Source organism: Silene latifolia, chromosome 3 (genome assembly GCF_048544455.1).
Source record: "Silene latifolia isolate original U9 population chromosome 3, ASM4854445v1, whole genome shotgun sequence".
NCBI lineage: Eukaryota > Viridiplantae > Streptophyta > Magnoliopsida > Caryophyllales > Caryophyllaceae > Silene > Silene latifolia.
Genome location: NC_133528.1, coordinates 148,745,327 through 148,769,671, shown reverse-complemented (window position 1 = coordinate 148,769,671; position 24,345 = coordinate 148,745,327). Strand labels below are relative to the sequence as shown.

The 24,345-nt window shown below is 36.4% G+C and overlaps 3 protein-coding genes across 4 annotated transcripts; 2 read left to right on the top strand and 1 right to left on the bottom strand.

The window, feature by feature from the left end:
* Positions 1-4,590: 4,590 nt before the first annotated feature.
* On the bottom strand, positions 4,591-12,522 carry LOC141648413 (phenylalanine--tRNA ligase, chloroplastic/mitochondrial-like). Of its 2 annotated transcripts, XM_074457068.1 has the most exons (11): positions 12,298-12,522; positions 11,051-11,241; positions 10,445-10,651; positions 10,238-10,355; positions 9,814-9,890; positions 8,891-9,070; positions 8,737-8,781; positions 8,361-8,465; positions 7,818-7,931; positions 7,603-7,664; positions 4,591-5,085 (listed from the first exon to the last, which is right to left on the bottom strand). In XM_074457068.1, exons 1-10 carry the CDS (start codon positions 12,479-12,481, stop codon positions 7,614-7,616), a joined length of 1,272 nt encoding a protein of 423 aa, XP_074313169.1. In that variant the 5' UTR covers positions 12,482-12,522; the 3' UTR covers positions 4,591-5,085; positions 7,603-7,613. The 2 variants fall into 2 exon arrangements, with proteins under 2 accessions (XP_074313169.1, XP_074313168.1); XM_074457067.1 differs by lacking the exon at positions 4,591-5,085 and having other exon boundaries at positions 7,473-7,664.
* On the top strand, positions 5,568-7,249 carry LOC141648412 (uncharacterized protein At4g06744-like). Its single transcript, XM_074457065.1, has one exon. The coding sequence runs from the start codon at positions 5,615-5,617 to the stop codon at positions 7,073-7,075; it is 1,461 nt and encodes a 486-aa protein (XP_074313166.1). The 5' UTR covers positions 5,568-5,614; the 3' UTR covers positions 7,076-7,249.
* Positions 12,523-16,760: 4,238 nt separating the features above from the next.
* LOC141648411 (polyadenylate-binding protein 2-like) lies at positions 16,761-23,899 on the top strand. Its single transcript, XM_074457064.1, has 9 exons — positions 16,761-17,522; positions 19,601-19,719; positions 19,861-20,517; positions 20,786-20,863; positions 20,954-21,043; positions 21,298-21,435; positions 22,111-22,287; positions 22,806-23,009; positions 23,543-23,899. Exons 1-9 carry the CDS (start codon positions 17,279-17,281, stop codon positions 23,789-23,791), a joined length of 1,956 nt encoding a protein of 651 aa, XP_074313165.1. The 5' UTR covers positions 16,761-17,278; the 3' UTR covers positions 23,792-23,899.
* Positions 23,900-24,345: the final 446 nt, after the last annotated feature.

The window sequence follows — 24,345 nt, the reverse complement described above, 5'->3', positions numbered from 1 at the left end:
ATAAGATATGGGCCTAGTCCATATCACTTTCCAGCTGATCCAGAGGTTAGCCCGGTTCTTTTCGACTGAAAAGAGTTGAACTGAACTGAATTAAACTAAATGGAGCTGAATTGAACCGAACTGAATAGAGCTAAACTGAACTAAAATGACCTGAAATTAAATCCAAAAGAATACTATCGAACACTCTCATTAGCAAGCGGTGAGAAGTGGATATACTTTGGCTTGTCAGTATCATTCGGTGATACCCTATTACTATCCTTTAAGAAAAACCATACTAACATGGATTATACTTTAAAGTCGTACAAATTTATATGCGTCAAGATATTAAATTATTGATTGACTCCACATGAAATATATTGAGGAAAAGAATAAATGAAGTTTGATTATACCTTTTTGATTATTTTTAATAGTCTATCAGTTTCTGTTATGACTTATGACATATTCCGTTCAAAATAAAACTGTTGATTCAGGTTTAATCATCAACTTTCAAAATTTAGGATTATTTGAGGTTATAACTCCTTGATCGCGCCTCAATGTAAGTTTAAGTTGAGTTTCCTCATTAATCAGTACTCTCTCCAATCCAATCAATTGTTTATTTTTTTTATTAAAATACCTTTCACAAAGTGTAAAAGGTAAAAAGATAATTGAGACGGAGGGAATAGCTAGTAATGGTGTATCATCAAGGTCATGTTTTACAGGAATGTAATTAGAAGTTAGAACAAGGTTCCAATTAATTGGTGTGTCTTGTTGACCTTTCCCTAGTGTGGTTAAGAGTTCAAAACTTGATGTCTAAAATTATGTCACCCTAACTCTATGGTAAGTGTTAGCCGAGAGTCGAGACACAATATCAGATGTCAAACACCACTATTTTATAAAAAAAAAATGTCCATTTTTTTAAAAAATAAAACTGTCACGTGCTTTTGTCTTGTCGTGTTGGAAAGTTGGAGCATCGGACACATAACATATTACAGTAGTGTAAGAAACTAAAAATCGATGAATTTATCCTATCATATATCCTAGATGAAAAAAATCCCTTGCCAGCTTCGAAATTGTCCTTAGTTTAGCAGAATGGGGTATATGTAACTATGTAAGTGCATTACTTCCTCCATTCAACTCCACTCTACCTATTTTTATTTTTTACACTATTCACAAATGCACATTTAATCTCGATTTTCTCTCAATACATAAGTGATAATATATTCATGCGGGATCTTGTTTGATTCGTCTTTACGAGTACATTAAAAATATCTTAACTTTTACAATTTTTGCAAATACGTAGCTAACGATATTTACCGCATAAAACACGCGTTGGCGAACGTGAAAAAGCAAAGTGGTAGAGTGGAGTTGAATGGAGGAAGTATTTTGCAGGTAATGTATATATGTCTCAATTAAGTACATGTAGTGCATCAAGTTGCTGACGTTGTTGAGGATATTTAGGAATTTTTCTTGTTTTTCCATTGCTTAGCTTTTAGTTATAATCCTAGGGCCTATAATACTGTTGTTCATGGCCTCGCTTGTGAGGCTATGCGTAGTTAGATATATCTTTCTTTACGGTTGCCAAAAAAAAAAAAAAAAGTACATGTAGTGCACTAATTAAGTGATGTGATTTTTCTTGTCGTAGGACAACATACTTTAAAGTAGGGTGAAGTTTTTTTGGCATTGAGCTAGGAACCTCATTTGCATACTATTCAATGATATGTACTACAATTGTACAAGTTGTGCTAATGTGAATTTTGTGTTGAAACAAAATGTCCATGCATTGTTGCCTCTTCCTCACCATATAACCACCTCTTGTTACTTATCTATTACCTTATCTTAAGTTGATGAACAATTGCTCATACTATAGCAAAAGTTGTAGTATAATGTTGGCGATCTCTTTCATTCTGGAAAAAAAAAAAAAGTTGATGAACAATTCATTGTAGGAAAAATTGACGGGAATAATCCCACCTTTGAGTCGTCTTCCATAAACAATTCCACTTTTTAATAATTCCAAAACAGTCCCACCTTTTCATCTAATCTTCATTTAATAATCCCCAAATAAAACTAACTTATGAAAGTAGGTATGTGTAGGTAAAATAACTAGCAAAATCAATTTTCTTTTAATTCTTTTTAGGTTTTACTTCATTACCTACCATTTTCTCCCTCCTTTAAATCTTCTTTATATAATCCCCATAATTATCTTTCAAACTCCATGGTTTTCACCTAATTATCGTCGAAGTTCGCAACCCAAAAACACTTCCATCGTGCTCCTGAATGTCACCACCCCTGACTCTGGCATAATCACCAATCAAGCAACTCGTATTCAACCAAGACATATAACACACTTTAATCTATATTTCTTTGGGCATTCTAAACCACGTAATTGTATTTTAAAGATCTTACAATTTTCATGAATATGCCAGTCATCATTTTCCATCAAAAAAAAGTGTCATCTTTGATTGCGTTTCAGTTAATCATTACCACTCCACCAAATAAATGAGTAACACCATCAAATCTAACACAAAATTAGATTCATATCTCCACAATTAAGCCCGACTTGATCTTCTATCCTGACAACCTTAGTCTTAACACTCCTTAAAACAGATTTTTGATGTTTAAATTCAATCTTTTGCTTTGTTTTTAAGCTTTCACGGCAAAAATCAATTCACATTTTACCAACATCGTCATCCACTTGATCGTGGGGAGCATGAACTTGTTCATCAATTCGTGAGATGAGCAGCTTATCTCATCAAATAACGGGTTTACGTCAGCGAAATAGGTGGCGCTGAATGTAAACAACCACGATGACAACGCCGACAACACGGTATGCATCCTTGTGGAGTCAGGTGAGAGAGTTGTCGAGGTTCGAAGTAGTGGTATTTTTATCGGAGGTAATGATGATGACTGATTGTGGGAGAATTTAATTTACTTACTCCATAGTAAAGGAAAAGTGGCTTTAGTAACCTGTTCAATAGGTAACCATTTTTTGGGTGCATTTAAAAAAGATGGTGTGAAAAGGTGGGATTGTCCTGGAATTATTGAAAGGTAGGATTGTTTTTGGAAGACGACTCAAAGGTGGGATTATTCCCGTCAATTTTTCCTTCATAGTATGATACCTATCATGTACTTAAATTAGTTCCGACAATTAGGTAATCTTCATTTGGACTTAATTTCAGCTCATTTCAGTTCAGTTCAACCCAGAAAGAGACTTCTAAATAACCTCTTAATGTCCATGTTCCTCGTCCAAAGATACATTTCATCTCCATGCATGCTCGAGACCCAAGTAACCCTTCTGATTACCATCTAATGTACTACTCGTTTAAAAATTATCGAAACTTCATTTTTTGTAGCAATAACTCTAAAAAAGGACTAAACCTTTTTTTTTCAAATGCCTTCTTATATGTTGCATTAAGAGATCTTTTTTCTCAACGCCTGTTGGAATATAATTCCACATGTGAGTCACACATTATTGAAGTAAGAGAGATTGTATCACTTTATAACTGAGGGGATCCTCCTCCTATTATCAACTGGTTTTAGGATGAAACCTCACTTATGTTGTTGAGTGGTTCGTCTCTCCTCCGTTAAGGTGTGATCAGACCCGTTTGCATGTTCTATGTCAATTCACCTCTTTGGTTCAATCACTTAATTTTTGCAATATTATAGCCATGTGCATTTTCTCTGATTGTTTACAGGTTCAAACATTGGATTAGGAATACGGTTGAAGATATCACTGAAGTTGCAGCAAACTTTCACTGCGTTTCTTTTGCTTATGTACCTAGAATTTGTAATAAAGCGCATTTCAGCAATTTGTAGCGTCTTTATTAAACTGTAGAACTCGTTAACCCGATTGTCAAAAAAAAAAAAAAAAAAAAATAGCCATGTGCATTTTGGGATTAATTAAGTAGGAGAAAAGGAATCATGAGCAAATCAAACTACTAACAGATAAATATGTAGCCATCTGATAGAGATTACAGTAGGACAACCTAATTATATTATATGCTCATTCTCGTGACTCTTGACTTTTCTATGCCTACTAAACCAGTTTGTCGATAATGAGAGCTTATCGATCGCAAATCGTCTTCTTTGCGACGAGCCTAATTCCGCTTCTGGTGAAGACATCTCACAAAAAGGAGAGAGACAGACAGTGGGCCTTTTTACACGCGATTTCCCACTCACCTCTTATGAGTATTTTGTGAGAGGAAATGGTATCCGTCACAAGCTTGTGACGGATATCGCCGTATTCAATGAGATTTTGTGTATCGGGATATACATAGTTTCGATACCACCCTCTCACATGCCCAATTACACATAACAGGTCTTATACAATTCTCTTCCGTTGTATAGGGCTTACACTATTTATGTGCGAAGGTGATACAGAAGTTCAATATCAGTTGTTAATGTCCTATCAATATTGTTCGTCTACTAATCGTCCCCCAAATATATACATTTGATCGTTTATAAGGCTAGCGGGAGAACTTGAACTTGTAATTGTGTTATGTTTGAGTCGGATTCTATATCACCAATTTCAGCATGATTAACGGATTGCGTGGTCTGAACCAGATTAAACTCCGTATATTACAAGGTTTGCTTGACGTATACCAAAGACGATGGTTACGAAACTTATAAATTGATATAGCCCAAATCGTACAAAATCGCTTGATTAACGCATTGCATGATCTAAAGCAGATTATATAGTACAAGGTTTTACTCAATGTACACCGAAGATGCGAAGATGATGGTTACGGATTAGAAATTACATGCACGCCATTATAATAACAGGCTTGAATCCCTCATTATGGACCCTGTAGCATTATATTTACCCCCTTCGTCTCAATCATTTGTTTACCTTTGTTTATAAACAAGCTTATGACCGTCACAAGTAAGACATGCTGAAACAAGGTAAGCCATGAGCAACTCGTTAAGGATCATTTACCATGATGTGGTGCAGAGGCTAAAATATTAAGAGGATGTAATTCGAACGTAAGACCCAGCAAATTCAGAAACCGATATTGCCTGACATAATTTCACCCCTCATCTTGACATCAATTCTTGTTTAAGACCGTCTTAACTTAAGACGGCTCTCACATGATTAATTTTTTTTGGCAGCTGTAAAACACAGGATTAAAATAGAGGTGTCATTTAATCACCAAACTAGTAGTCCTTCATTAGCCAACATTAGAATAGAAAAATCTCCTGGTGAATTTCCCAAAAAAAAAAAAAAAAAGTTGTTTTGGTTCCGGTGATTTTTACGGAAATGTAGGAATATCGACTTCCTAGAAACTTCCAATGCCGACATAATGAAGGAACTGACTTACATATTCCCCAATTACACACAAACACATGATTCCTATACTATGAAGTTAAATTTTCCACGAAGTTTGAGTTCCTTGATCAACCAAACGATCAGTAACTTAGATTACCAAAATGCTAACGAGGTGCGAGTAAGCGACGACTTTGTCTCAAGTCTCCTCTATAAGTGAGAACTGAGAAGTGACCTTTCAACCCACTTGTGTCCTTTTGGAATTGAAGAGCTGGACTATATTGTAAGATAGTGAAGATAATGTGTAATATATAGTGCAATAAAACATTACACTTTTAAGTACCTCACTTAAATATTTAGGACTATCCCAAAAAAATGAGAGACATGAGCACCAAATCCTTCATATCTCTAATATTACTATTATTACTACAATGCTCAACCTACCAAATTGTACTATCCACCCATCATTCTACAAGAGAAGCCTTAGAAATCATTATCGGTGGCGGCGGTGGTGGTGATGACGACGCCCCGTCTCCCGATACCTCGCAAAATTGCCCTCCACCACCGCCTCCACCTTGCCCTCCGCCCCCCGCACCAATGTTACGCCCCTCGCCACCACCCCCTGCACCAATGCTACGCCCCTCGCCACCACCCCCTGCACCAATGCTACGCCCCTCGTTACCGCCCCCTGCACCAATGCAACCCCCATCACCACGACCACCAACGCAAACTAGACTTGAGAGAGCAAGAGAAGTGATCCTTGAATTTAAGAAAAGAATCAAATATGACCCAATGAACATTATACAGACATGGCAGCCGGGGCGTAACGTGTGCGATTATACAGGTTTTAAGTGTGTATTTCTTCATGAGTTTCAACAAGGCGGGGTTTATGCAGTCCTATTTAATGGCTATCAATTCGACGGCCCGAACCTAGGTGTGGACAATTTTTTAGATAAGCTCGAAGATGTGTCGCTAATTCATGCAAATTCCAATAAATTTAAAGGAACTATTAATGATTTAAGTCATCAGACTCGTTTATATGAGATCGACCTTAGTAACAACAAATACACCGGAGAATTTCCTAAAAGTATCTTTAGTGCTACCAACCTAATCTACTTAGATATCAGGTACAACCAATTATCGGGTTACGTACCACCTGAGATCTTCATTATGAATCTACTAGTCCTATTTGTAAACGATAACAATTTCGAGCAAAAACTTCCAGACGCTTTGGGTTCAACACCAGCGGCCTTTCTAACCCTTGACGGAAACAGGTTCACTGGCCCAATACCCAAGTCCATTGGGAACACTTCCAACACACTTCTCGAGGTACTTTTCTTGAACAACACTCTATCAGGCTGTCTACCCTATGAGATTGGGTTACTAAAACACACCAGGGTCTTCGACGTGAGTCGAAACTACCTAACAGGGCCAATACCGCAATCATTTGCTTGCTTGGCCGGAATGAAGTATTTGGTTTTGTCCTATAACCAGTTTTACGGGACAGTACCGGAGCTGGTGTGTAAGCTACCCTTGTTAATGAAATTGACCTTGTGTAACAACTACTTCACTCAAGTCGGTCCGGAATGTATGAAGTTGGTCCGTTCGAAAGTATTGGATGTGAGCAATAATTGCATATTGGGTCTTCCCAATCAAAGGTCTCCGGAAGAGTGTGCTAGGTTTTTTAACCAACCAAGGACATGTCCTGATTCCAACATGAACTTCATTCCTTGCAAAGGTAAAGCTGCTTACCTGGAGTCCAATGCGGTGTTGGAGTCCGTCCCTCGGTTCCAGTCACCAGTTAATTATCCTGCCCTAAGTCCCAAGCCTAATTGATGAAATTATGGCTTAATGGTTATTGTCAACTAATGTTATAGCTAAGTACTCCGTAAGTCCGTATATGTTTTATGTAACGGTTTCTCTCTTCCTATATATGGTATTTTTCGTTTTCAAGGTATAAGCTTGTTTATCTTGTATATTCATATTTATTAAGAGATTTTCGACATTTTATCAGAAGGTGGCAAATTATTTATGTAAGCATTAGAAGTCGGCATCACGAAATTTTTCCCCCTCCACTAGGCTCGATCCCTTAAAACCAAATTTTATGGTAATCTAGTTCTAAAATGATAGAGGTCTGCCAAGAAAGAGCTGTCGTGTAATCTCGTTTTAGTTCGAACTCCGTCAATATCAAAATTGTCATTGTAGCTCCTTCTACCGTAAAAGACGAGTAAAATTTTAACAATCAAAAGTCTCAAGCAAATAGAAATGGCATTGAGGTATTCTCTTGAGCAAACAAAAATGGTATTCTCTTGAGTATTATTCATATTATCGTATAGATGCTAAAAATGAGTGAAGAAACCGACCTCGAAAGTCTTCATCTTAAGACGACATTTAACTTATGCTTCACCTCTTCTATCACTTTGGACTGCACAAACCAACAAAGGATACGAGTAGATAAGTATATCAATACAATTATTGAAGCACTAAAGCAAACTGTCGGTACCCAACATCAAAAAAACAAGACAGCACTCCGTATATCATAGAGAGAGTGGAAATGTATAGAAGGGAGAATATATACCTGTAACTCATTTATCTCCTCGTCCGTGAGATTACGCTCCATGGACCGATACACGATGCGATAGCAATGACTGGTCATCCCTTTCTTATTTGTAAAATTGTCGATTAATCGAACCTGAAAAGGCAAACGTTTTACATTATGTATGACATCCAGTGCTGTTTCTATGGACAATGCTCCCTTCATTGGAAGAGTAATGGGGTCGGATAAATGCAACCTTTATCTTATGTTAAAAACTCGGATTTTCCACATAACCTGTAACGAAAATTGATTCAACCGACTCTAATTCTACCATTTAAGAAACACAAATAATTTGGTGACCAATTTGCTTTATTATGTAATCCGTAGGAGTAAGACTCTAAGAGCCAAATGATAGTGAATCGATGGCTCGATAATGGAACAACTTCCAACAATGTGGAGATAAAGGATCCATGGAGAACAATTTAAGTAACAATTATTGATCTTGGTGAATATAGTAGCGATAATATGGTCTTACTGATAAAAGAATGAGAAAAGGGCATTAGGGAAACAAAGGTGGAAGAATACCTCCTCCACAAGATCTCCTCCAATACCACGAACCACTTCGCATAAGTTGTTCTCGGTAAATGAATCATTAAGCCAGAAGGTCATATCCTTATAGCAAGGAGGAAACTGTAAATATATCAAGAGTCAATAGTACCTTTCAAAAACATAAATATTAAACAGTACTTACACGGAGAGACTACACACTAACTAGTTTCACTGATTGACTGCTGCGAAATGGTCTGAAGGGAAATTTGAGTTTTATTGATCGACTGCTAGTGCTACTTTACAATATAAGAAGTGTGGTATTCCATCATATTAAAACGGCAAAGAATGACGAGTTTTCAGCTCCATTGAAAAAAAAAATGATCCCGTTTAATAAATTTCAAAACCTGCTTACCTTTGAGAAGGGCTTAAACTTAACGCCAAGCTGGCCTTTAGAGAACTGCAACATGGGAACCAAACGGAAATTGAACCGTATTTTTTGGTAAATCAAAAATAATTGGCAGAGAAGACAAAGTCATTAGATAAAATACGATTTGGGTGAATATGACCTGAGAAATAAATCGCTCATCGGTTGACCAGAAAAGTCGGATATCAGGAATGTCAAATAAAACCATTGCTAGCCTCTCCAATCCCAGACCGAAAGCCCAAGCATAATTTTCAGGTTTACCACTTCTCTTTAATATTTCTCGCTCCATCACCCCGCATCCCAACACTTCCAACCATTTCTCCTGCCAAAAGTATTAATTTCATGAGGACTATTTGACAAAAAATATGAAAACTAGGCCATTCAGAAAACAGGAAGCATGCAGGAGAATGTTTGCAAAGAAATGTCATCCACAGTATATGAAAATGTTTTAAAGCATAAAAATTCCAGAAGTCTAAAATTATATATTCAGAAGGTATGATAGACAGTCGATTTTTATAAACAAGAAACCATGATTACTTTTTATCAAAGTACAACGAAAAAACTTCTTATTAGATAACGTCAGTAAAGAAAGTAAAGTCAGACAGACTAAAACCAATACGCTTTTTGTGTAAAGGGAAGTTTGAGCTGATAGGTTTCAAACCGCGTATCACCACTTAATGACTTCAGCAATCAACAGAAAACAGATATTTTAAAATTAATTTATCCAAAATCCAGCTGATTAGAAGTAATAAGAACAGGAGAATGAATCTAATTATAACTGAGAAAATCGGTCAGGAAAATTATATGCATATGAAGATAAAATAGTTATCAAGCTATCCCTGCATTGAAGAAGCTCGCACCGAATATAATACATTCCAACTGTAGGAATTCCTTTGAATAACCTCGTGCATTTGGTTAACACTTTGATCCATAGCATAGCTATGAACTTAACATAAGATCGAGAAAATTTTGAAGTGTTTCAACTTTCAAGAGCTAAATTGAACGTAGATACTGACAAAGTAATTAGTTCAATTCAATGATACACAATAAAGATCAAACTTATACCTGAAAGTATATTTCTAGTTCAAATGACGGGCTGGTGAATGGAAAGTAAGTGTCAACCCAACGCATCTCTACGGTACCTGTAAGGGGCATACAGGACTACAGTTACACTATAAACAACAATCCAACAAAATACGCAGAACATCATGTGTTCTAAAAGACAACCAATTACGGAACACTATGTATCAAAGCCTTTATGTTTTCATTAAAAAGATATGATCAGATTCCAATTCACGTCAAAGTAAACAAGATAAACTGTAGTATAATTTTCAGATACTGAAGAGCCCAGTCGCATTCGTGAGTACACCTCGTCAAAATCTTTCTCCTTCACACTAAACTACGCAGTATTTTCATAAACATACATGTTTCTGTTACTCTTATATAACATTCACAAATCACAACCAGAACAATTTTTTGGTTTATTTACCAAATAGGTGACATGCTAAACCCTCAAGACATTTCTTCAAATCCTTAGCCGTATAACTTGTAGCATCGCTGCCAGATGTCTCCCAATCTCCCGGGGAAAAAACACAAACTCCTTCCATCTACACAGCAAAACAAAATTAAAATATGCAACGCCCCACAATGAAAGATGTAAGTCATGTAACTACAATTATCAAGGTAGGATGAGAACCTGGTGAAACACGGGATAGTGGGTTGAGTCAACAGAATCTCTTCGATATACATCTCCAGTTACGAGAAAATTAGTGTGTCCATGCCTCAACAGCTCAGCTTGATGAGCACTTGTATGGCACCTCAATACAGTTTGTGAGTCAACATAGTATGTATCATTATAGCTCCTGCTTACATGATCAGCAGGAACCAAGACATCATCAAAGTTCTGCAAAGATTGTTGATACTTGATAGTCAAAAAGAAAGACAAAACAGACATCCAAGCAGAGTGAGATGAGTGAAGTAGCGAACAAACCAGACAAAAGTGATATAAGTCGTATAACTATAATAAGCTATGGTTCTATAAATCTACTAATCTTCATCTTGTATGTTGCCGTTTCGTTAATTTTTAACAAGTATGTACAACTGTTCCAGTACTGCAGTTCTTCTGGTTCTAGATTCAACTCATAAAAAATAGCATCAGCCTCTAGAACATTAATAAATAAGCCACAAAACAAACTAGTAGACCAACTCGGGAGGGTTGAAGAAAGAGTTGTCACAGATATTTACAGAAGTTTGAAGTACACTTGAAAGGAACATAACTTTGATATCAAAGATAAGAACATACATCTTTCACAGAAACAATTGGGCAGAGATCGTCAAACTTCTCAAATTTCTTGGAATAATTCTTATCAAAATAATCATGGATCGCATTCTTTATAATGCCAAGTGGGTGCTGGTCTCGCTTGTGTAGTTGCACTCCAAGCTTCGAGAAAATTGAATACGGGATATTATTTGTTGGATCATTTCGCACCACATCTGAACATTTTCATACATAAGGCAAGTAAAAATTTTGCATTTTAATATGTAGGTTATGTAACATTTCCAAGCGAAATCATATGAAAGGAGTTACTCCGTAATTGATGAACTTCTATTGGCATTCAATTGTAACCACATAAGCTTCAATTAGTCAACTAAAATTTGTTCGAAAATCAAATTTACAGAAACGTCCAGTCTAGCTCATATTCCATAGCTGATGCTTTAGAGGAAATGACTCGGAGGAAGAACCCCGCTATCTTATTACACTGAGAGCCACAAATTATGAGCCTCACATACGATCGATAGTGGTAGAGAATCACGGTGACTGTGAGTTCATAATACAGCAACAAGTCATGCATCCAATTAAGCTCAACTTAGGCCTTAGCGCATCTATAGAATCAGTTTCTGAAACTCATGTCATTTAACCATAGAAAATCATACTGTAAGGTCATAATACAGCACCAATTTCAGCACCCCTGGCGTCCAATTCCTGGAACCGCCATTAAATCATAGTACTTCAACTGCCTAGTACAGAGTGCAAAATACCTCCAAAGTCCAAATAAGTAACATTGATTCCTTATAACCATGGAATTTGTACCCATGTTGTGAAATTCAACAACAACATTACCCCTAGAGCCTCAAAGGGTCCTGCAAACTTCGGGATAGGGGGCGGTCGAATGTACGCAGTCTTACCTTGTGTTACCCAACACAAAAAGTCTGTTTCCGAATCACAAACAAATAATTGTCTCATACCTTATACGATACCTAAAACCTAATACATTAAAACGACCAATTGAACTCTAAATCGAACTAATTGACAAATTATAGCAACAACCCAATACATAATACAGCTCAAATCACATGAAATCAAACGCTTGAACAATAAAGATGCAGATGTCTTGTAAAGTCACGAGCGGTGATACTCATGACCTGGGTTCGAACCCCGTCGCCAACATATTGCATTATAACAGCGCCCAATTAAAAAAAACCAACAAAATTAACATAAAGTAATCAAAATTGAATGAAAGATGCAATTTTGGGAAGTGGGTAACAAACCTTCTTTAGCAATTTTGATCCCATCAAGTTCAATCACAGAATCAACAGCATTTCGGGTCCATTTTTTAGAGGGGACATTGTTAGAGGGAAGAGTAGTGACAGAAGAAGTGGAGAAAGCGCGATATAAATTGAAAAAGCGAGTTTTGGAGATGAGAGTGGAGTGAGTAATGGTTTTTGCTGCCATTGTTGTTATGCTTGTTGCCAACAGTCACCAGAACACAGTTTTGTTAGGAGATCGTGTAAATGGGCCGATCGGTACGGGTTTGTGTCGGGTCAATTCGCGTTCGGGTTATTAGAGTCTGTAAGAATTTGAGTCTGGTGCGGTTGGGTTATTTTCGGATCAACTATTATCAAGTTACTTATGGATAATAATCAATTTGTAACAATAACATTCAGTTTTGGGTCAAGTTCAAATCTTGAGTTCGGGTGTCAAGTGACTCGAGTCAGGTTGGGTCGGGGTCGAGTCAATTTTGTCAAGTCAAATTAAAAGTCTATATCATTTAGATCGTGAATCCCAACCGTGGTTTGACAGAGGTATTGTGATTTGTGAACATAATTTCTAGATTCAAAATCCAAACCCTTTTCTTTTAGACTTAATTTTGCTAAATTTTTCTAAACTTAATTTATAGATCTTAACATTTTTAAACTGGATTTATAGGACCTGAACATTTCTGAACTTATAGGATTTGAAATGAACTTAATTATATATGATACGTAACTAATTAATGTAACAATAACAATAAAAAAAATGTAGGTCTCACAATTTGAGACAATCTCATTATATAAAAAGATAACTTATTTATTAGCACTAAATTAATATTTTATTTCATATATAAAAGTAGGCCGTTTCAGGATGTAATATTGTTTTATTTTATAAATTGTATAAATTTTAATTAACAACTTGTTAACAATTTAACATAAACAAGTTAACAATTTATAAGTTAACTTAAAGTTTATGAATTTTTCTAAACTAAATTTATAGGATCTGAAATGAACTTATAGGATTTGAAATGAATTTAAAATGGGTGACTTTAAGTACACGAGTCTAAATTGTCAAGTTAACCGTGAGAAACAATTAAGAAGTATCCGGACTAATGGAAAATGGATGGACTCGTGGAGAATGAGGGTTTGGTTATAATCTATTAGACCTATGTAAAGTTTTGTTACATTTCGTAACGTAGTTATTTTGTATGAAGTATATTGTTTTTTAATAGGTCTTGATATAGATGGGTGGAGCGAACAGACGGGTAAAGACCTCTAATAAAATGGGTAGGGGGGACAAGGTGGGACACCCCCCATGTGCTTCCCATTTTATGGCAAATGAGTATCTTGTGAGGTAAAATGATATCCGTCTATACGTATAGACGGATAGTGTCCGTCTATAATGAGAATTTGTGATTGTTTTTAGGTTATATACGGGGTGGGTTTAATGAACGCGAGTGTGTGGTCATCTATAGATATACATCTTCAATGTTTGTGACTTGGATTACTATTATGTATTAACACTACGAGCCTTAGGCAGAAGATCTTTCATCGATCTTTTATAAGACCATTATGCGGTGTGGTAGAAGTTAATCCCTTTGTTATGAAGTAACATATTTCATGAGAAGCATTGGAGAATTAACTTTCAACTTAAAGAAACTTATTTTTCATTAATCACATGAAATTAATGTAGATGAAAAACAACGTAGTTGTCCTCACACCCTTAATCTCATTGTATAATCCGGGTGAATGATTAATAAAATTCCTACCGGGTAAGTGATTAATAAAATTCCTACTGCAACTATAGTGAGAATGTATCCATTTTGGTGAAACTCATAAAATATCGTGTCTTAGTTATTATCTGGCTCATACCACAGATCACTACATTATGCAATATAATTGTGATTCTTATCATAAAAAAATACGTACTCCGTATAACAAAAGATGAGCATATCTTAATTGAGTTTTCGTTCCACGAACGAAAAATAGGATTGAAATAAATAAATGATAAGGAGCAACATTTTTAGTTTATATAAACTTTTGAGATTTGTTTTTTGTTTTTTCTTTTTTTTTTGGTCTCACGAAGCGCGCACATAGTCGCATTACAATAAAGGGGAGGGGAATTCGAACCTAGGACCTATTGTCCACAATACCTCCGTCTTAACCACTAGATTAAGACATATTCGGTATATAAACTTTTGAGATTTGATGGTACGAGAATAAGGTTAAAATTATGGAGAAATTAATATGTATTCATCTAATATGTATTCATCATAAACTTAAGGTATTGACCCAAAATCGTTAACTATTCACATAGATGTAAAGAAGAGTTGCTTTTCATATACGTTTTTCATTTGACTATGAGCATAATTTCTAGTTTTACCCATTCACACCATCTTGTCCTCTCTCACTATTTCACAAGGGTTAGTCACACCACCACCCACGAACCTGTAAGACTATAACATCCCCATTTATCTAAGAGACTTAACTAGACCATCTCAGATAAATAAAGTGTGTTACTATCACGACGAATCGTGGTAGCAGTATCAAATTGAACAATCAACATCATTTTATCAAGTATTAACCAAACCAATTACTCCCTCTATTCCGATCAATTGTTATCTATTTTCGTTTTAAGGTGTATCACTCAATTGTTATTTGTTTCTATTTTTTGTGAGGTTTGGCAAGTGGACAGGCGGACTTGTAATATGGGCAAATGGACTAGTGAGAGAACTCATTACTTTTTCAATATTTTTCTCATTTCCTTGGTTTTGTGCCAAAATAAATTGACAACAAATGTTCGTGACGAACAGAGTACAACTTAAGTAATTCGACCCAAATATGATTGGTAAATATATACTCCCTCTGTCCCGATCATTTGTTATCTATTTTTATTTTTGGTGTATCAGTGAATTGTTATCTATTTCTATTTTTGGTAAATTTTATATGTAAAAGGTAGTATGCAATTGGATGAAATAATAATATTATATTACTTTGTTAGACACCCACTTGCATTTACTTGATGTTTGTGCTAAATACAATAGATAACAAATGATCGAGACGGAGGGAGTATCATATGAATCATCATAGGCCAATACAATTTAAAAATGATCTATAGACACACAAACCACACAACATCAACCAAAGGTAAAGTAATCTAGACTAACAAGTATGTAAAAATAGCATACCATACTAATTAAAGGCCTCTCATAAATTCGCGGAAGAAATGTATTAGGACACGGAGGTTTTAAACATATACCCTTACTTGTTTTGTGGGGCCCAGTCAAAGAACTTTGGGGTACACCTAAAAGGGTATTCTTGGTATATTATCCTTATTTCCAGTGTATTAGTCTATTCTTCCCGTGTTAATATGTGCACCCTAATTAAACTGACTATACCCGTAAGAAAGACACACCGACCAAAGCCAATGGTAAAATCAGTCTCAATTCTCAAATATCATACCACATATCTCAAACATCATATATTTAATACAGTAAAAAATAAAACTCAATATATACTATATATTATTTAGGATCTAGACTAGCCCGTAACTAAATAGGCAAATAATCAAAATAAAAGTATATTTGACATAAATGGTTACAAATAAAATACTTATAAGATCTAATGAAATCTTCAAATATCCAAAATGCATGCCTCGTGTAAGCTGTCACCAGCAATTTCCAGTGTCATAGGAGTAGAATATAATCCCAAAAATAACAATAAAGAAAAAATTACTATAAAAATACAAAAGTCAAACGTCAAACATACGGAGTATACAGACATACAGTTGTGAATTTGTGATGTTCACCCCAGGTTACATGTCAGATCTTGTCATGCACTTTTGGGACCCACTGTCCCCACAAATCAACGTCTCAGAATTCCCCTTCACATGACCCCACCTCAATCCAACGGTCCATATCGTCCTACACATTTAAACCGCCGTTTTTTTAATAGCCAATCAATTACTCCTTTTTTTATAGAACTGTAAGCACTCAGATCAACTAATAAAAAATCGTTAAATTAATTAGAAATCTCGAGTTTGAGTCACCTAGTATATCTTCTATTACAATAATCTTATAGTTTGAGTGAAAGTCTTTTGTTAAATCATTCGACATTAAGATAATGCGAAATAATATATAGAAAAAAGTAAAAGATAAAATATTAAAAATACGGTCTCCTAATATTAGAATTTGCACTAAAATTGACATAAAACCGCTTCATATTCGAATTAATATAGTTAGAGCCTTTCACATCACATAATGCCGATTTTTTTTGGTTTAAAGAAAACATCGGTTTTTAATGTAAGACGAACTCTTAGAAGTTCTTGTTTTAGACGACGATATTCATAATTGAGACAACAAAATGACTAGAAAAAAAAAACCGATACACTTCCTTCCCAAAAAAAAAAAGAAAAATCGATAAATGATTTGCCTTATACACGGAGTATATACAAGTGGGAGACAGAGAGAATATTTATATTCATATTTATCCGTTTTAATCTTGAGACGGTTATACTATCAAGTGTCAAGTGAGACTTTTTTTTTTTTTTTTTTTTTTTTTTTTTTTTTTTATATATATCCCAAAAAAACCAACTTCCTAATTTCTCGTTTCTTCCGTTCTCTCTCTAGAAACTCCTCTGTTCTCTTTCATAATTTTTCTCTCTCCGCCGTTGTTGCCGCCGTCCCCGGCGAAACTCCGGCGACTTTATCCGTTATTCCCATTTTACCCTTCCCTCTCCTCCCTTATAAAACCTTAAAACATAAAAAATAAAAAATCGAAAATCCTGAAAAATTACAATCAACGTTTTCTATTAATAAACAATAAAATTCCTATAATTTTGCGTAACTGTTTTTACTATTACTCCCGAATAATCAGAGGAGAGGGAAGTTTAAGTTTTTACAGTAATTAATTACTCAAAAAAAAAATTTATAAAAAAAATAAAACCTTTTACTTTTTTTTTGGAAAAAAAGTCAAGGTTTTTGTTAGGGTTTGAGTGAAAATGGCGCAAATTCAACAAATTCCGGCGAACGGTGCGGTGGCGGTAGGTGGAAGTGGCGCTGGAGTGGCGGCGTTGGTTACGACGTCGTTGTATGTCGGAGATTTGGAGTTTAATGTGACTGATTCACAGATATATGATCTGTTTAGTCAATTGGGTCAGGTGGTTTCTGTTAGGGTTTGTAGGGATTTGACTACGCGGCGTTCGCTTGGTTATGGTTATGTCAATTTTGCCAATCCTCAAGATGGTAATGTGTCTTTTTTTACTGTGGTGTGTGATCGTTTGGTTGGTTATGTCAATTTTGCGAATTCTCATGTTTAGTGTGGTGTGTGATTTTGTGTGATCATTGGTTTGGTTATGTCAATTTTGCGAATTCTCATCTTTAGTGTGGTGTGTGATTTTGTGTGATCATTGGTTTGGTTATGTCAATTTTGCGAATTCTCATGTTTTAGTGTGGTGTGTTATTTTGTGTGATCATTGGTTTGGTTATGTCAATTTTGCGATTATAATGTGTTTTAGTGTGGTGTCTGATTTTGTGTGATCATTGAGTTGGTTATGTCAATTTTTCGATTCCTCAAGATGGTCATGTTTTCCGGTGTGGTGGGTGTGATCATTTGGTTGGTTGGGTCAATTTTGCGATTGTAATGTGTTTTAGTGTGGTGCGTGATTTCGTGTAATCATTTAGTTGGTTATGTCAATTTTTTCGATTCCTCAAGATGGTTATGTTTTTCTGTGTGGTGTGTGTGATCATTGGGTTGGTTATGTCAATTTTGCGATTGTAATTTGTTTTAGTGTGGTGTGTGATTTCGCGTGATCATTTAGTTGGTTATGTCAATTTTGCGATTCCTCAAGATGGTTATGTTTTTTGGTTATGTTTTTTCATTGTGGTGTGTGATTTAGTGTTATCATTTGGTCGGTTATGTTTTCCTTTTTACTTATATTTGATAATAATCCTGAGATTCCTGACCGCTATCTATATATCACAGTTAGAGTGTTGTCAAATGCAGTTGCATTGATGTATAAAACCCTTACAAGACGGTCATATTTGAGTGTCGTAGCCTTGATTTAATACCATGGTTGGGTTGGATCGTTTTCTTATCCAATGTAGGATTGTCGGTTTGATCACATGGATTAGTGTTTCAGTAAATTTAGTGAATTTTCGTCATTTGTGTTTGTGACTGTTACTTTTGTTAGAATTATAATTTCGGCGTTTAAAGTTGGTGGCTTTTCCTTCTCTAATTCTTTGAGAATTTCTTTGATCTGTTGATGTATGAATTTATGTTTGTACAATTGTTATTTTGGATCATTTTCCTTTTCTTTTTCATTTGTGAAATTTAGTGTAACTGTGTTTGCTTTAGACTACAATGCTGTTAGTGGTTACTTCTGTTGGACATTTTTCACTAGGATTTCCTACGTATGAGATATTTATGATAGTCTAATGTGGAGAAAAGGAACGCGGGGTTGCAAATTAAGAAAATAGAAAATTGAAGTCGTATCTTTCTCGGTTATTGAGGACAGGTAGCACCACAATATTTCCGGAATTTCTTGTGTGCACATGTCTTATGAATGATACAACTTGATGTTTGTTTTGCATTGTTATTCTGTTTGCTTGGTTTTTAATTGTTAGTGAATTTCATGGTTGGTAATTGGCATTGTCTGAAATTCACGAGTTTATGTTTCTTGTGTGACTGATGATTAGAGGGTTCATTTTCAAAGGTGTTTGCTTTTGTACTGTAGTTTACTTCGTAAGGGAGTTATGACTTTTGATGGCAAGTTTCTGCATTGCATTATTAGCAGTGATCTTGAGTAGAATGCATGAGTCTTTTAGGAGGGCTAACTGAATGGAAAGAAAAAAGGTGTGATGCTAGGGCATGTAGTCGTTCATCAGTTGTGCGTGAGTAGAATGCCCTGCCACCTGTAAATACATATGCAAATTTTGTTAGGCTGTAGTCAGAGGAACAATTTTGGCTTTGAATTTTAAAAACGTTAGCTGCAAAGCAATGATGATTTGTGCGGACGACCAAAATGAATTTCTTTGCATTACCTCATCCAACAAATTTGTTTTCTAAAATATGTACGAGTACTTAGACTCAAGGTTTGAGAGGTAGGCTTGAAAAGCATTAAAATTTAAAAGGCAGGGAGTAGAGTTTGTCGACTGAGAAGCACCAGTAGTAGACATTTATTCTAACTTCATGGACTATGGTGCTTTTATTAAAGTTTCTGACTGACTAGCCTTCTTGTCCATTGTCCATACTCGTTGAATACCATGCATTTCTAGATGATGTTATGTCGGGGTGTTGTCTAATTTCGATTACTTCTTTGCAGCTGCAAGAGCCATAGAGCTGCTGAATTTTACTCCTCTCAACAGCAAGCCTATCAGGATTATGTACTCTCATCGTGATCCTAGTTCTCGTAAAAGCGGTACTGGAAACATCTTTATCAAGGTATTGATTCTCCTTTTTTCACAGCATTTCATGTGTGTCGTTTTCTTGATTGTTTGCATTTTTGACTCGGCCTTCTCTCTCTCTTTTTTTTATACACTTTATTTTATTATTTATCTCTGTTTACATATTTACTCAATGCAGAACTTGGATAAGGCTATTGACAACAAAGGATTGTATGATACATTTGCTTCGTTTGGGACCATCCTTTCATGTAAGGTTGCTACTGATTTTTCTGGGCAGTCGAAAGGATATGGCTTTGTGCAGTATGAGGGTGAGGAGTCTGCCCAAAAGGCAATAGAGAAGTTGAATGGAATGCTGTTGAATGACAAACAAGTGTATGTGGGCCCTTTTGTGCGCAGGCAAGAAAGAGAAAGCACAGTTGATAAAACTAAGTTTACCAATGTGTTTGTTAAGAATCTTGCTGAAACAGCGACCGATGAAGAGTTGGCAAAAACTTTTGGTCAATTTGGGAAAATCACTAGTGCTGTTGTTATGCGTGACATAGATGGGAAATCAAAGTGCTTTGGATTTGTGAACTATGAAAATTCAGATGATGCTGCTAAGGCTGTTGATGATCTGAATGGCCAGAAGTTCGATGATAAGGAGTGGTATGTTGGCAGGGCTCAGAAGAAGTCTGAAAGGGAAGCTGAGTTGAAGCAACGATTTGAGCAGAGTCTGAAAGAGGCAGTGGACAAATATCAAGGCACTAATCTTTATATTAAAAATTTGGATGATAGCATTAATGATGAGAAGCTCAAAGAGTTATTTTCTCAATATGGCACGATCAGTTCTTGCAAGGTAGGTCATTTGCATCCTCAAAAAACATATCGAATCTACACATTGATTTTTTCCAAATCTTTTTGAACCGTATGCATAAAAAGGTATATGTATAGCCCACAGGTTGTGAACTTCTTTTCCCAGTCGCAAATGTTTGAGTACTAGGCACGACTGTGCGGAGACCTGTGTTTTTGGTGAATGTTTTCTTCCGTCGCAATTTCAGTTGCAGGTTGTGTTGCTGGTTTTTGTAGTTCTGTAATTATTTTGATGGTCTTTTAATTTTTTGCAGGTTATGCGTGACCCTACTGGTGTAAGCAAAGGATCAGGCTTTGTTGCTTTTTCGACTCCTGAAGAGGCATCTCGAGCTGTAAGTCGATATATACCCTGTCTTATGGGAACAGTTGTGAACAGTTGTGATGTATGTTAGCTTCCTCATCATGTGTTGTATTTTGTGTAGCTAATGGAGATGAATGGCAAGATGATTGTTAGCAAACCTCTTTATGTTGCACTTGCACAACGTAAGGAAGATCGGAGGGCTAGGTTACAGGTATTTACTTTTTTTTTGTGAATGTGAAACAATTTTGTGATGACAAATTGACAAATGACAATAAGCATCAAGACCAGAGTCGTATTATGGATAAGTCTGTTGGGGCATATGGAATGGTTTTATATATTACGTAATATTTGGCTCCATAGATGAAAAATTGGTGGATCTGTTAGAATGCTTGAAATTCATACTCAAAAATCGGACATTGTGTCGCTCTTTTTTACAAGTGGCGAGCTATGTTGCTTTATACGCAGGCCCAGTTCTCTCAAATGCGCCCTGTTGCAATCCCACCATCGGTTGGTCCTAGAATGCCAATCTATCCTCCTGGTGCTGCAGGGCTTGGACAGCAGATATATTATGGCCAAGGTCCACCTGCTATGATGCAACACCAGGTAGCTCCTTTTTTTCCGTTTTTTTTTTGTCAACTGATTTGTTGAATCTTGGAAGATGACCTAAATTGTTGCCTCATGGTGCGATTTTCATTTGGAGCTGTCTCATGTAGTCACGTGTCAGTGATTACGGTGTTGTCTATTTTGTTAATAGTGGCATATGTAGTGGCCACTATTGCTTTTCTTTTGGACTTTGTTAGTGACTAACATGTCACTTCGTTTTGTTCTATTCCTATATTTTTTTTGTAATGTACTTCATGTCAAAATCACTGGCCTCTGGGGTAATATAGATCTTAAATATGACCTCTAGTAAATGTGGACAATATAAACAGGATGGGGGGACTATCATTTTTGTTCCTAGTATTTCGCTTACGGTGAAATTAGTGTATTCATGTAATTTCTAGTTCTCTGTTATGTTTGACCCCCAATTAGATAGCTCTCCGGTTAACTATTAGGCAAGTTCAAGCGAACTCTAATGTTATCTCCTTAGGTCAATCCTTATTATTTCCTCGTTTGGTGTAAAATGGTAGCACGATTAGGAGTTAGGACAGACAATTTTAGGGCGGAGTCAGTTCGTTGGTTTTTGAAGGCGAGAGTGAGAAGTGTGTATATCTTTTTTAAGACCTGGCATTTTAACATCAGCTGCTTGTTTTTAATAAAATTTATGGTTATGGTCAGCCTGGATTTGGATATCAGCATCAACTGATCCCTGGCATAAGGGGTGGCGCTCCTGTTCCAAATTTCTTCATGCCAATGGTTCAGCAGGGGCAGCAAGGGCAACGTCCTGGTGGCAGACGTACCGGTGGTGCTCCCGGGCAACAAAACCAGCAGCCCATGCCTATTATGCAGCAACAGGTAGTTCTTTAAAACACATTTAGTTGTATAGGGTGATCTCATTAGTAAGGCCCTATTAACAACCAGTAAGTCTCCCTCAATACGGTCTTAACTTAAGACGACAAAATGTGTAACATTTTTTAATAAAAAGTGACCATCTAATGATAAAATGTTATAACTAAAATTGTCACTTTTTAACAAAAAACTGATGGTAACATTTTATCTGGAAGTATTTACATTTTATCGTTAAATGATCACATTTTTCTGTCTTAATTTCATACGGAAAAGGCCCGTCTGAAATGGACAATTGCGATTAACCAAATGTCCTAGACATTCTTTTGTTTTTCATTCAGTTACCTATTGACTAGGTAGCATCATTTTAATATAACAGGTTGTTAGATTTGTCTGGTCTCTTGATGTAGGACTGTCTTGTAGGAGAGTAAATGTCTTTAAAATTTTGACGAGTTCACCCATTCAATGAGTTTTATTATAATATAGAGACTTGGTCTGAGTTACACTCATGTCTTTTGAATGTTTAGATACTACCAAGGGGACGTTATCGCTACCCTCCAGCACGTGGTCTACCAGATGCTCCCATCTCAGGTGTCGCAGGAGGTGTGCTCCCCAATGCTCAGTATGATATTGGTGGCCTGCCAATGCGTGATGCTGCATTATCTCCCGCTGTTCCTGTTGGCACTTTGGCCACCATGCTGGCTAATGCCACTCCTGATCAACAGCGAGTGGTTAGTATTTTTTCTGTGCATTAACTCTTAATTTTTCGAGGTTGTCATGTGAGTTTTACAAATTATTTTCTCTTGGAAATTCTGAACTTTCCACTTTATTTTATGAAAAACTGATTACATGAACTTTACGGCCTATCATAAACTGGGGTGGTCTCATATGGACTTGAAAAGGTCTTTCGGGTAAGTTTAGATCGGGTCATTTGGTCAGTTTTGGTTGATGATTTCATGGAGATTATTATGCACTTTGAGTTGGGTCGCGTCATTTCATGTTGACACAGACCCTCTTGAGCTGTGCTACTGTCGTGTACACGTCAGTTTGAGTAGTCATTTTTAGGTCAATGGTTGCGCGATGTATCTGTGTAGTGTCATATCTGACTGTTTCATTTTGGCCCAATTCGTTTTGGGAGGCTTCGAGTCTCGCCAGGCTTAGTCTATTTGGGTTCTGATCGGGTTTTGAGTTAAGCTATTTGGGTACAGGTCATATTAGTTTTGCCAGGTCAACTAACCTTTCTCTAATGTTGGCAAATGTTCAGCTATTGGGAGAGAACCTGTATCCACAGGTGGAGCAACTGGAGCCAGAAATGGCAGCAAAGGTGACGGGAATGCTGCTAGAGATGGACCAACCCGAGGTACTGCATTTACTGGAATCTCCCGATGCATTGAAGTCCAAGGTTGCCGAGGCTATGGATGTCTTGCGGAATGTGGCTCACCAGCAGTCGACTCCTAGCAACAACACTGCTGATCAACTTGCTGGCTTGTCACTTACTGACAACCTTTCTTGAATGTCTTAACACCTTCTGACGGAACATTAAACTCGTTTTATGGTTTGTGTTAACTCTTGATTCGTGGTACCTTTGAAGGTTTTCATGGAGTTCGGTTTGAGACTTTCATTTGTTCTGGTTTTTGATTGCATAATACTTCTTTTCATTTTGCTAACGATGCAACGTTGGCGGTTGAACCTGAAGCATACATGTTTGCACCCGGATCATTGAGCGTACGTACTGCTTATTGATACAACCATCAAGTGGCTACACTTTCTTAGGATCAAGCCTTCAAATGCATCGCCGTTTCGTATCTGATACCGTGCATTCTCAATTGCACTTTGCTCCAACGAACTGTATCTTCCAAAATTAGGAAGTTAATGTTAAAAGCATGCAGATAAATTTGACACAGGATTATCACAAGGAATGTAGTAGAGCTTTACGAATGCAGTAGTGTTAAAACTCATAAGGAGGAACTTTATCGCTCTACTGCTCGTGGTTCTACCTAGAGGTGGCAATCAGGTCAAGTTGGGTCGGGTTATATTAGGTTGGGGTCATATCGGGTTAGCCTGCCC

Coding starts and splice junctions, on each gene's coding strand:
- LOC141648412 (XM_074457065.1), top strand. CDS start 5,615: ATGAGAGACATGAGCACCAAATCCTTCATATCTCTAATATTACTATTA.
- LOC141648411 (XM_074457064.1), top strand. CDS start 17,279: ATGGCGCAAATTCAACAAATTCCGGCGAACGGTGCGGTGGCGGTAGGT. Junction 19,720..19,860: donor CTGGAAACATCTTTATCAAG/GTATTGATTCTC, acceptor TACTCAATGCAG/AACTTGGATAAGGCTATTGA. Junction 21,044..21,297: donor ATCGGAGGGCTAGGTTACAG/GTATTTACTTTT, acceptor CTTTATACGCAG/GCCCAGTTCTCTCAAATGCG.
- LOC141648413 (XM_074457068.1), bottom strand. CDS start 12,481: ATGGCAGCAAAAACCATTACTCACTCCACTCTCATCTCCAAAACTCGC. Junction 10,652..11,050: donor CAATTGTTTCTGTGAAAGAT/GTATGTTCTTAT, acceptor CAATCTTTGCAG/AACTTTGATGATGTCTTGGT. Junction 9,071..9,813: donor AACTAGAAATATACTTTCAG/GTATAAGTTTGA, acceptor TACTTTTGGCAG/GAGAAATGGTTGGAAGTGTT.